Source organism: Pygocentrus nattereri, chromosome 26 (assembly GCF_015220715.1).
Source record: "Pygocentrus nattereri isolate fPygNat1 chromosome 26, fPygNat1.pri, whole genome shotgun sequence".
Lineage (NCBI taxonomy): Eukaryota > Metazoa > Chordata > Actinopteri > Characiformes > Serrasalmidae > Pygocentrus > Pygocentrus nattereri.
The window spans coordinates 27587012-27600398 of record NC_051236.1 but is presented as its reverse complement, the minus strand read 5'-3'; the positions used below and the strand labels follow the sequence as shown (position 1 = coordinate 27600398).

The following is a 13387-nucleotide window of genomic DNA, read 5'->3' as shown; positions in this document are numbered from 1 at the left end:
TCCATACAAACATTTTTAAGTAAAAATTCTTGCCTTTTTGCCTCCTAAAATGCGTCTGCTGTCTCACTTCATGGATCAGCTGTTTTGAAAAAGGTACAATCTCAGCTTCTCAGCTTAAAATCTACACTTTTTCCATGGCTTTAGACTCCAGAAGGACTTCTTTGGTCAACATGTATGATAATAGATAATAATTGCATTTTTATGGATATTCTTATTAGGGATGTACATTCCTACAAATTTTGTGGCTTACATTTTTAGGTGACAGCACTGATGTTTACACAAAGGAACACATTTTAAAACATTTTCACTGTTCAGAAAACAGCCAAAGAAAAAATAGGCTTTTGTGTTGGATGAGTAATACAGTTGCTGCATACAAGCCAATGAGCTAAAACTACAGGTTGTTTTTCCTGGTGGAAGATTTGCCAAGGTGTTATTTTGCAGTTTGGACCATACATCAGTCTGGCATATTTAGCATTGAAAGCTGCACTATCTCTGCACAGTTTATCTAATGATGCATCTTTAGCAACACAATTATCGAGGAACATATCCATGCACATCCCTAATTCTTATATGGCTGGATTCGTTTTCAATGAGGATCAGCTTAGCCACAGCCTAGGAGTATAGCTAGTTGGTTGTTTGGGTTTTGCAAGCTTCATCTCACTTCCTATCACCTCTCTGGTGCAACTCAAGCCTATCATGAATGCCCGCATCACCACCAACGAAGCACTGATGATTTCCTTAAGAAAGCATCACCTAGCATGAAGTGAGTATTCTGAACTAGGTTGATATTATACATTTTTGTTATTGTAAAAAAACAGGGATTCATGCCATGCTTTGAGGAGCTCTGACCATCAAAACCCACATTATGTTTGGTACCTAGAATCCCTCTCATCTCCTTTATCTATAACAGGTGTGTCCAGCATCCTGGAGCATCTTTGCTCTGCACAGTTTGGTCTTTTCCCTGCTCAAACATAGTTGGCTCAGCAGGTTAATGGTCAGGTTAATGGCTCGTTTGACAGTATAAAGCTTGTCTATGTGTGCCCAACCCAGCTTCCTCTGACCTCTGTGTCTGGATGCCATGGCTTTTTGCAGGTGTGAGTGCTTCCTTTCTGCTCAGCCAGAGCGAGTATTGCTGTGGAGGTTCTGTCAACAGAGCTTTGGGTCAGCGCGGGCCAAAGAGCAGTGAGCCGTAGCTTGTGCCGAGCTGGCAGAGCCGTGTGGACTTTAGAGATGGTTGAAAGGGCCTCAGCCCTTAAAACCACTTCCTGCTCTGGCAGTGGACAGCAGCCAGGCCAGGTGTGAGGGTGTGTGTATGTGAGAAAGTAAAAGAGAGATAGGAGGGTTCTAGTTTTCTCAGCTGTACACATGAATGTCTGGTGGAACAAGGGAGCTGTCTGTTCCCTGGTGGGAAGCGGATACTTCAGCCACAGGAGCCTCCCTCCAGCTTTGATCCTGCAACACTGCCACTGGCTGCAAAGTGTCAACACGCTGCTGGACACCTCACCCCACATCCCCTTGGTCAGCATGTTACATACGTCCAACCCTTAAAGATGCATGGCAGAACTACTGCAATCAGGCTTCAGAATCTTCCATGTAAACTGTGCTCATACATTATGACTAATTGGGTTTTAAAAAACTTCTTTATCAAAAAAGCTAATTTACACAATGTTCTTACCACAAATGTAGTTTATTAGCCAAGACATGCTTGGTGTCTTATGATTCTTCTGTGGTTTTTGCGCTGGAGCTATTAGGCCATGCGGAGGCACTTTAACCTGCTCATGAGCCCTATGGGTATAGTTATCATTGTAAGACAATGTGACACAAGTCACCCCTTGACTGATTATGCCCACTTTATGCATGGAGAGAGGTAATCACATGGCTAATGATCAGCATGACTAAGGATTAATAATACTGCACACCGGATGTCACACGATGTTCAAAACCTCAAAACCGTTGTTATCAATGAAGGTGCACACAGCGTCACCACCAGTCAGTTATTTCCAGAGTCTCAGTCTCTGAGCCGGACCACAAAAAACCATAGTAGGTCAGTATGGTTTGAAATTTATACAAAACAGCCAGTCTAAAGCACTAAAGCATCCTATTTTACCTCATGTAGTGTTAGTATACTACTTCTAGCTGGAACATAGCGTGGGTGAAGAATTATGATAACAAGCATGATAAATTCATTAAATAATCTTCATCAGACATTTATCCAATTAAAACTATATGATACACTATACTGCCAAACACATTCACTCGTCTGCCTTCACACACATATGAACTTGAGTGACTTCCCATTCTTAATCCATGGGGTTTAATATAATGTTGGCACCCCCTTTGCAGCTATAACAGCTTCAACTCTTCTGAGAAGGCTTTCCACAAGGTGTAGGAGTGTGTTTATGGGAATTTCCGACCGTTCTTCCAGAAGAGCATTTGTGAGGTCAGACACTGATGTTGGATGAGAAGGCCTGGCTCACAGTCTCCGCTCTAATTCATCCCAAAGGTGTTCTATCGGGTTGAGGTCAGGACTCTGTGCAGGCCAGTCAAGTTCTTCCACACCAAACTCGCTCATCCATGTCTTTATGGACCTGCTTTGTGCACTGGTGCACAGTCATGTTGGAACAGGAAGGGGCCGCCCCCAAACTGTTCCCACAAAGTTGGGAGAATGAAATTGTCCAAAATCTCTTGGTGCTGACGCTTTAAGAGTTTCTTTTACTGGAACTAAGGGCCCGAGCCCAATTCCTGAAAAACAACCCCACACCATAATCCCCCCTCCACCAAACTTTACACTTGGCACAATGCAGTCAGACAGGTACCGTCTCCTGGCAACCAGCAAACTCAGACTCATCCATTGGATTGACAGATGGAGAAGCGTGATTGGTCACTCCAGAGAACAAGTCTCCACTGCTCTAGAGTCCAGTGGTGGCGCAACTGGACTTGTTGCACAGGTGGCGTCAGATCACGGTACCACGCTGGAATTCACTGAGCTCCTGAGAGCGACCCATTCTTTCACTAATGTCTGTAGAAGCAGCCTGCAGGCCTAGGGGCTTGGTTTTATGTACCAGGAACATCTGAATTCAATGATTTGGATGGGCGAGTGAATACGTTTGGCAATATAGTGTAAGTTTTTGAACCTTGGAGTGATTCCTATGTTTTATAGCAGTATTATGTCCAATCTGCTGTGTGACACTGCAGCACTTCTCCTTTGGTGTGTGGTAGCCTATTTTATTCACTAAAAGCTTTAACATCACCAAAACAACCCAGGTCTATTGCAAGCTGCCTGTTCTGTGATCATGTGATAACACATATTAAAAAAGGATCTTCATTTTTAGATTAAAACAGAAGAGTTTTCTGTTGTCTATTTCTTGGCTGAAAAGTCTTTAATATCTTTAAATGTTTCATTTATTAAAATGATTAAAACTTTCAATCCACTCTCAATCTGTTGCCAAGGAAGACAGCAGTCACTCTAAAGCTGAGGTCACACTGAACGTTAGTAAAATCTGCCTGGCTTGAATGGGGGAAGGACCCAAGAAACCAAAATATATTCACTTCCTGCAGTGTTACATAAAGTTCATGCAGGTGCACCTGAGCCCTGTGACTTGAGAACCTGAGAAGCATCAGCTAGTAGAAAACAAGAAGGTGAAAAATATTAAATGGACAAATGTTTCTCAGTCAACATAATGTTGTTAATAACTTCTCCAATCGAACACATCTACAAACCTAACAGATGAGTGTAATCACGTGCGTTTGAGCAGGAAAACCACCTATGCTGTGAGATCAACTGTGCTGGTCACTAGCCCTCCTAGTACACCACTACTGTGGTGTGGCTAGCTATTAATGGAATAATACCACTAAAATGAACTTTCAACTGCATAGCATAGTAGATAAGACAACTGTCCTTTCTGTTAGAGACTGGAGTTCAATGTCCAGCCCAAAAACACTCCATGACCAACACTGATGAGTTGCTAAACAATTAGTACACTTACTAATATGGTTTCTAACACTGTACAACATACTGTTATCTGTGAAAATCCGGCTTTGATATGACTTCTACTTCTCTTTCTAGTTATACAAGGCACTTCTGTCTGTTTTTATAGGGAACATTTCATGTTTTGAGTCTTCAGCCCGAAATCAACTCGTTGTACATCATCAGGTTAATTTGAGTGTATAAAGAATATTTATAAGATTAAATATTGTGTTTTTATTATATTCAACATCAAAAAAAATAATGTCTAAACATTGTTAGACTGGAGAAAGCCTTAGTGTTGAAATAGAAATATGCAGCCAGAAGCTAAACATAGCTTTGTGTACAGGCTGCTCTGACCCTGTGTTCTTCTCTTTTGGATTGTGCAGGTCAATAACAATGGTCTGGTGTCATTTCTGAGGGAAGTGTCCCAGTTCACTCCGGTGGCCTTCCCCATTGCTGGTGACCGCAGGGTGGTTGCTCCATTCTGGGCCGATGTGGACAACCGGCAAGCAGGGAATGTGTTTTATCGAGAGAGCAAAGACCCTGCCATCCTAAAGAGAGCTACAGAAGACATCCATCGCTATTTTCCAGAATTCCCCATGTTCTCTGCCACGTGGGTCCTCATCGCCACTTGGTATCAGGTTACATTTTTCGGTGGGAGCTCGATCACTCCGGTAAGAATTCCAAAACACTCTCTGTCCTGTGTTACAAAGCATAGCACTGCATAACAAAATCTTAGGCTGTAGTAATCCTGCACATTTTATGTTTTCCTGACCTACCACACCCTTTGAACCTCATTAAGAGCTTGCTAATGAGCTCATGAATCCATGAATCGACTCAGGTGTGCTGGTAAAACACTAAAATATGCAATGCATGGCTAATCCAGGACTAATATTGCAAACCTCAGGCGCAGTGCAGATGTCATAGGGCAGGGGTGGGCAGCACTGGTCCTTGATGGCCAGAAAGCAGCATAGTTTTAAAATTTTCTTCTGTAACTCACCAACTAAACCTGACAATTAACTGATTTGTTGAGTCGGGGAAATCCTCCAAAACTGTGTAACCCTGTGTAACTGTAGTTCCCACAGTGTCATCATGTATTGTGGTGCAGTTAGTGCACAGTTAGTGCAACTTGTTTCCTAGAAGTCTGTCCCAAAAAGCACCCTAAGGCTTGCTGTCTTACTCTTTGGTGAGGTCATTAATATGCAGACTTAGAGGGGTAGAGACCTCGAGGGTAACTTGAGGGATTAAACCTAAGTGTTTCACATGATGTGCAGGCTCAGTGCGGCTCAACTACAAATTAAATAAAGAAAAAGCCCAAAATTACACTTATGTTCTTCTCTGCCTCATTGGTCAGACAGTTGCAAACACACCCATCCACTTTAATTGACCCTCATCTGTATCTCAAGTAAGTTTGGATATGTGACCACTGCTTACCACTGCTGTGATCCTCATCAAATGCTGCACTAAGGGCACATACAAGGAGCACCACTTTTGAATGCCAAAATCAGAAACAGGACACCCCACAGCCTCTCGGTCCTCACATGCACGTGCAAGTGAGGACCGCAGGTGTGCCGGTTGGGACATGACTTGGGGCAAAGGTATTGGCATTGTGCTACTAGTGTTGGGTAGACTGCTTAAGATGTGTATGTAATGTTGTCTGATAATATCTGCAGATCAGTGACCTTTTTGCTATCTTAAAATATGGAATCTAATCTGATTACTTAGATTACTTTTGGATTATTTCAGATCTAATTGCTTTGCTTGGTTTCGTAATCACTGGTTTGTTTAAACCATCTTAAGATACAGCATTGATATTTCCTTCCTCTTCATATGACTACTGTTATCAGTCAGAACTGTTATACAGTTTATGGGCACACTACGTAAAGTAAGATATATTGATGTTGCTAAATTTAAAAATGTAATCCTGAAAAGTGAGTAATTCATAAAGAAGAAAGTGAACACACTTCTTTTCAGGGTGCAATGATACTAAGTTATCTTACTCTGATGACTAGTGCTTCAGATTACAGATAATTCAACTTATATGCGCCATTACATTCAAGCAGCAGGTACCACCAAACTTTCAAGCAGCAGGTACCACCAAACTTTCAAGCAGCAGGTACCATCCTAGCCCCAGTACAATTCTGCCATGCCTATAAACTCACTATATGCTTATGTTCCTGTTTATTAAGTACACCTACCTTGTCCCTGCACTCATTGGCCTTTATATCATACACCATAAACACTAGGTGCACTTATCAGTGGTCAGTATATGATCATAGGATGCTGTTGGTTGAATGTGTTGCATGGTGGACCGATCTCAATTCACACTGCCCAGCACGCACTAACACCTTGGCTAGCATGTCGCTGTGACTCTTGAGCTAAGGATAGTTTACCATCAAAATAATATGGAGATCTATGACTTATGGTAGGTCAGTTTTCATTGATGGATAAGTTAATAATTGGGTTACAGTAAACCTATATGGTGTGTGTATCTAATTAAATGGCCAAGATAGCTACCAGGTTCATTTGTCTACTAATATGGCAATTTAGTGTATGAAGATTGTTCATTATGAGCATTTCTTGTGCAGCCTTAGGCTGATTTCACACCTAGTTTGTTTGCTAAAATCCAAATCAGAATTTGGGTTTTGTGGACTTTTTTTTTTTTTGGTTTGCATTGCAACAGCTAAAGGGCTCCAAATCATACACATGAGTGTTTGTTCAAACACAAAACTTTGCAGTCATTCAAATTCTCTCTTACTCTCACATTTGCCATCATTTGAGCTGAAAATGAAGCTTAATGTGTTTGTGTGTCATGCTGCATTCGAGAGGTGTTGGAAACTTCCTAGATCGTCCTACTTGTAAACTGCACTCAAACGGTCATTGTGTTAACAAGTGTGAAACTTCTGCTTATTTTTGATTGGTTTGTCGATTTGAATGTAACCAGTCAGGTCACTGATGCAATATGTTGCACAATCCGAGTGCCAAAGAGTTAGACATTGAAATAGTCGGTTTATGTGGACTGTACAGAACTGACAAAGCAGAAAAGCATGACCTGACATTGAATTTCATACTCTGGTGTGGAATATCAGTAAAATGTGTTCCTACCATAAGTGAACTGAACCAGGGTTCATTTGTAAGCAAATTGAGACCTCTAATTTTTTGGTGGACAACAGTTCATTTGTTTGGTGTGCAATGGACTATAGATGGAGTGTTTACACCTGTCAAAACAACTGAACTAAGGAAAGTGTTTGATAGGTCTGCACCAAAAGGTAGGTGTGAAAGTGCCCTCAGACTCAGATATGCCTTGCTAAAGTGTGAGCTTTATTTGTGTCTTTTTTTAAGGTGAACACATTCCAGGTAGTGCTGATCACAGATGGTGAGCTTGCGTTCACCATCTTCCAGTACCACAATATCACCTGGACCACAGGAATGCACGCTAGCAGCGGGGGAGATATCGCAGGCCTGGGGGGAATTGCTGCACAGGTAGTGTCCCAATTCAGCCTGTTTCAATCCTTTTACACTTCTTTACTACTTGTTTATTCTCTGCCTTAATTTAGGTAGTTTTTCAGGTAGTCTTCCACAAAATTCATATCCTTTTCAGATGGATGCACAATCCACAATTTTAAATCAGTTATTTTGTTCCACATGAAAGATAGCTTAATGAAAGGAAGCCAAGAAAATAGTCCAGCTCAGCAATGCAGATCATTAGGCCATAGTTTCCATTATGTTTAACGGGTAAAGCAAGTATTGTCTCTTCCGAACAGCCAAACTCACTATAATGACTGAGATTTTGCAAGATTTTAAGCTGACATTGACATACATTTTGTCAAAGCTTATGGTGATTAATAAGCCACCTGTCAATACAAAAAAAACCCGCAGCACATTAATGCGCTGTAATTGATAAGATTAGGCATAATTAAGAGGCTCTGTTGTGCGTGCTGACTAACTACAACAACACTTTAAAAAAAATCCCTTCCAGGAAGCGATTGCCCTCTTAGGATTAGGATTTCATGAGGAATTAAAATTCTCAGACAAACAGCCATCAAGAGCATATTCCACATTCATGACCTTCACACAGTCCATTTGATGCAAGAATTGAAAGCTTTATGACTGATCTTATGCCTGGCCCACACTATAGGAATCCTATCCGATGTTGAAAATACGAGAGACAGCACACATTATGACAAATTTCACCTAGTTTTTGTCCTTACCATCTTTCAGTCTTCATAACTATAAGCTTTGCCCAGAATTAAACACCACACACTTCCAGATTGTGATCATAAACCAGACCAATCTGAGATATTGCAGAATTTCTTGTGAAATTAACGACAATGTCAAGGCACAGCTCTGGCAGTTACCTGAAGAAGCAAAAGGGTGGTTTTGACAACTCTGATGAGGACAAAGTCATTTTGTCCTATTTTAAATGAGCAATTTAAATAGAAGCACTATTGGAAAGTCACATTATTAAAGCAATGGAATTTGGACAAATCAAACGTCATACTTCCATTTAGCTCCATTCTCTATTCAGCTCAGTTCTCCATTCAGCTCAGTTCTCTATTCAGCTCAGTTCTCCATTCAGCTCGGTTCTCCATTCAGCTCGGTTCTCCATTCAGTTCAACTCTCTGTTGGGCTCAGTTCTCTGTTCAGCTCATCTCTCCGCTCAGCTTGGTTCTTAGTTTAGCTCAATTCTTCATTCAGCTCAGTTCTCCATTCAGTTCGGTTCTCCATTCAACTCAGCTCTCTGTTTGGCTCAGTTCTCTGTTCAGCTCAGGTCTCCGCTCAGCTTGGTTCTTAGTTTAGCTCAATTCTTCATTCAGCTCAGTTCTCCATTCAGCTTGCCTCACTGTTCGACTTGGCTCTTCTTATCGGTCTTGCACGCGTGATGCCAACTCTATGTTTCATTTGAGAGAAATGCAGGACCCGCACTGCAGGAGTCATAAATACTGAACATCCTCAGTATTTACAAATAGAAATTGGGTCAGTCATGACTAGATTGTGAGTAGGTCACAGGCGCAAATATTGGATAATGCACACTCCACACCACAGGATGGTCTGGCAGGAAAATCATTTAAGACCATCTTAAAATTGGCACACTTTTTAGGTTTGAGCGCAGGGGCAAATGGGCCTTAAAATGAGCCTGATTATCCTGTAGCCAGGCATTATTTGTGGTATTGTCAGGTGGTCCTCACTTTGTTACATTCATGAAGGCACAGCAAACTAGGAAAAAGAGAACGAACACTCATAATGAATACTAATGACTATCATGTTATCAAACCTTAATGGACCATTTTCCCAGACCCAGATTAAGACTACGCCTAGATTAAAATTCCAGTGGCAATTCACCATTGGCTATGGAATATAATGCAAGACTTCTCTAAAAATCCATGCCTGAGAAACCTAAAAGTCTTTGTAGGAAAAAAAAGATATACATTAAAACATGTTTTCATAAAGTGATTTAATCACAAAAAGTTCGCATAAAGGAACTGGAATTTTCAAATAGTGCAAAGACTAAAAAATAAGGATTATAAGGTTTTGATACGACAGTGATGATGTACACAACTCAGCTCTGAGAGAACTATCCCACCTCTACCCTCTCTTCCTAGGCAGGTTTTAATGCCGGCGACGGGAAGCGCTATTTCAACATCCCTGGCTCTCGCACTGATGATGTCGTGGAGGTGGAGACAACAACAAACGTGGGCTATCCTGGCCGCTGGGTCTTCCGCATTGATGATGCCCAGGTGCAGGTGGGCAGCTGCAATAACTCAGGTAAGACATGAAAGAAAGTGAAAGAGAGCGAGAGAAAGGAGGATAAACATAATTTATCATATCTTCATACAGGCAGTTAAGACATTAGAATATCCTGAACAAGTTTGAATGCTTGAAGTATTAGATGCAAACGACCCATTAAAAGTTTGAGGAGAACTTTTCTTTTTTCTAACTTTTCTGAATTATGCTACTTTTTAAATAAGTATGAAAAAATTACTTTCAAAGGTTTTGAAAAAGCTGCACGATATAAAGTATCTTCAAAAAATTGAAAGAAGTAGTATTGCTAAACTTGAAGAACAGTAAAACAGTAAAATATGGTGTGCATGCGCATTTAAAAGGCATCAGGTTGGAATTCACTGAAATATTTTTTATAGATGGGTTACATTTTTGCATATTGACGTCATAGGCAGAGGCCCAAAAAGAAGGTCAAAAAATCAACATTATACTAATAACAATTTAATGACAAGAATAGATATATCCTTCACCACGTTTTGACTAAGTTTTCTGTGAATAATGTTTTATTGTGCTCTCAATTATTAGATTCATCTGCTTGGGGAAGGGGTCTAAAGCATGACCTGTTCCTCCATACATTGCATGCAATTACACACTTCCACCAGAGAGGTCCCCAAATCCTCAAATCATACATAGTGCAGCTTAAAGCTATCAGCCATATGCTCATACTTTTCAGCTTCATAGTCTGCAGAGTATCTTTGTTGGTATGAACGACATTCAAACTCTTTTAGCCCAAAGGTGGTCTTAGCTGAAAGGGCTGCGTGCTGACATTATAATAAAGGTGTAGCCTTGGGCATCACACCTAAGCATACAAAAAATGATGATATCTTAACATCGCCCTATTGAAAACAATAAGTTTTTGTAATTCAGCAAAGAAAATATTTATTTAAAAAAAAAACGTTTGAAGAGCTGGGTTTCCCTCAACATTTGACAGCATGAATTGGAAGTAATACACCACTAAACCTCCACATTCTGTTTTAATCCTCAGCTTCAGTCTGCCCAAACCTGAGGCCCTGTCTGAACGGAGGCCGCTGCATCGATGACTGCATCACTGGAAATCCTTCCTTCACATGCTCTTGCTTGGCTGGCTTCACTGGCCACAGGTGCCAGATAGGTATGAGAGTGAGGACACCCCTCAAACACACATACATAAATACACACTCACACACACACACTAATAGAGCTTAAATTCATCCTCCATCGTCCTCGCCAGGAAAGAGGAAGTCAGCTTGTAAAAGCAAGATTCCACCCTTCCAGCCAGGGGGACAACCTGAGAGAGTGAACTTCTCTCTGGTCACATCTGCTTGTAATACGCATACCAAAGGACCCGTCCAACATTTTGCTGTGGTCAAATCATTACCTTTCCGCCCGTCCCCTCCACTTGAGGATTCCCTTATGTTTTCATTCCTGTGTGCACGTATAATAGAAGTCACATGTCACATGTGACTCTCTTTCTCTCTCTTGCTCACTTTTTCATTTGGGTAGATGTTGATGAATGCTCCTCGTACCCCTGTCTGAACGGAGGCACTTGTGCTGACCAGGTGAACAGCTTCATCTGCCAGTGTCCACTGGGGTTTACAGGAACCCTTTGTGAAACAGGTAAGATGCCCCCTAAAGATGCACTTTAATGTATGACTGCAACCTACAAAGTAAAGATAGTTGTTTTGGTGTCTTACATGTTTCAAATGTCCATGTTTAAGGTAGATCTCCCATAAGTAGTTTTTCAACCAATGCAGAAAGTGAATGTACATAGCCATTGGCTCCATGCTAACATGACAAAGAAAATCCATAGAGGCAGTGGTGAAAATGAGCATTATTGTAGCTGTGGTAATCAAATAATAGCAGATTTGGGCATTAAACACTGATATGAAGTGCAACTAATACATGTTTCTAAATATATGTTTCTCAAATCAGCTTATATGTCAACAGCTGCAAGCTGGCAAGTTTGGGTGTGGAGGTTTAGGGTCTTCTTAAAGCATGCTAAGCCTGTTCATGCCCACCCCCAATCACATCTTGGTGCCAGACCTGCCTTTTTTCTTAGTATCCTTCTTTATACTCCTACAAGTTATGGTTGTTTTGAAGCTATTTTGAAGCTGTACACATCCATGGACCTTCTCTCTCACTTTATCCATCCATTCTTCATTAGACCATCATTCATTGTTTGCAGCCTCTAGTCGAGCCAACAAATTACCCCAATTATCTTGACATGGTACAGAATGCATTCACATATAGTTATTTGGTAGATTTATTTGGTTTTATCCAGAGGGACCTAGAAAAATATGCAAACACTAGACAAAGTGATGAAAGAGTAGACAGAGAATCTAAAATGATTTATGACCTAAAAGACAAAATTCCTATTCTTATTTCAATGTGCAACGGTTTCTTCTACTACTAAAACACTTTTCAGTAGTAATTACAGATTAAGTTGTCAAAAAGGTTTCTTTCAAACATTGCCATAAGGAACCACTTCTGGTTTCCTAAAGAACCATTTAAAAGGTTGTTATTTAGAGTTGAATTGAGATGTTTTACAGTTTAAAGAACTTCCACATGAGTTAAAAGTCTAGGAAGAACCATTCAATTGGTGTACAACCTTTACAGCATGTGAGAAAAGGTTCTTCATGCTTACAGATCTCTTTTTCAAACCTGATTCTTTAGGGAACGGAAAGTGTTTCCGTCAAGGCATCAACCTTTTTTAAGAGTGTTGTACACTAATACCTTTGCTCTTCCCCATAGAGCTCCAGTTGTTTGGAAGCAAAGCACTTTAAGGAATTGGCTTGTAACTCACTCACTCATACTCAGTCGCTCAAATTTAGCAGGCTAAAAATTCTCCACAAGAGGGAAATCAAATAGCTTTTAATGCACAGTAACATTGTGCCTATATACGTCCAGTGCACACACTTATATATACACACATCTTCATCAATTTAAAAGACACTGGTTGAGAAGATTCAACATTACAAGTAGCAGTGAAGGAAAAAGCTATTCAAAGTACAACTGGTTCATTGATGTATAAATGGAAAGTTCATGGAACGACAACTAATCATCTCTAGACAAATACATCTTGCCAGACTTCTCTCAGGCCAATTGTGAGGAAGTTATAAAATCATAAAGTTATGTTGGCGCTCGTTGCCTGCTTCAGTCCACTGCTGCGCCCACAATAGCACTGCCATCTGATGAACTAAGCAAACATTTCACCACATCCCCTCAATCAAATTTGGATACAAAGCAATGTGAGTTACAATGCAGTTCAGTTCCATCGTCCCTCAAAACAGTTTAATAACACTGAGATTAATGACTGGCTCATCATGTTGATTCATCAGTCTGCTCAGTCTTTAGCAGCACAGTGTCTGTAAATCAGACACTCCAAGATTTTAAAATAGTTAATAAAGAAGCACTGACCGTGTTTCTTTTAAAGATGGTATATATTTTTAAATTTAAGAGGTTAGTTTTCCTAAAAATGTAAAAAGAAGCTGTATTCTGAAAACTGCCTTTAAAATGTAACTTAGAAAGAATAAAGGTGCCTAATTATATTCTGAATACAACACTGAATCGCAATCATTTCCCCCCTACACCCTACACAAAGCTCGACTGCTAATAAAGAAACACAGAGATCCACACCTAAAATTCACACAGAATCATTTC

General features: G+C 40.5%; 1 protein-coding gene across 2 annotated transcripts in view; it reads left to right on the top strand.

Annotated features, from left to right (window-relative positions):
* The window catches only part of sned1 (sushi, nidogen and EGF-like domains 1), a 71320-nt gene that overhangs the window by 15184 nt on the left and 42749 nt on the right, over positions 1-13387 (top strand). For both annotated transcript variants that reach the window (XM_037534938.1, XM_017697999.2), the window contains exons 2-6: positions 4354-4641; positions 7310-7450; positions 9571-9733; positions 10734-10859; positions 11231-11344. In XM_037534938.1, coding sequence (XP_037390835.1) covers positions 4354-4641; positions 7310-7450; positions 9571-9733; positions 10734-10859; positions 11231-11344 — 832 coding nt within the window. The remainder of the gene's footprint in view (positions 1-4353; positions 4642-7309; positions 7451-9570; positions 9734-10733; positions 10860-11230; positions 11345-13387) is intronic.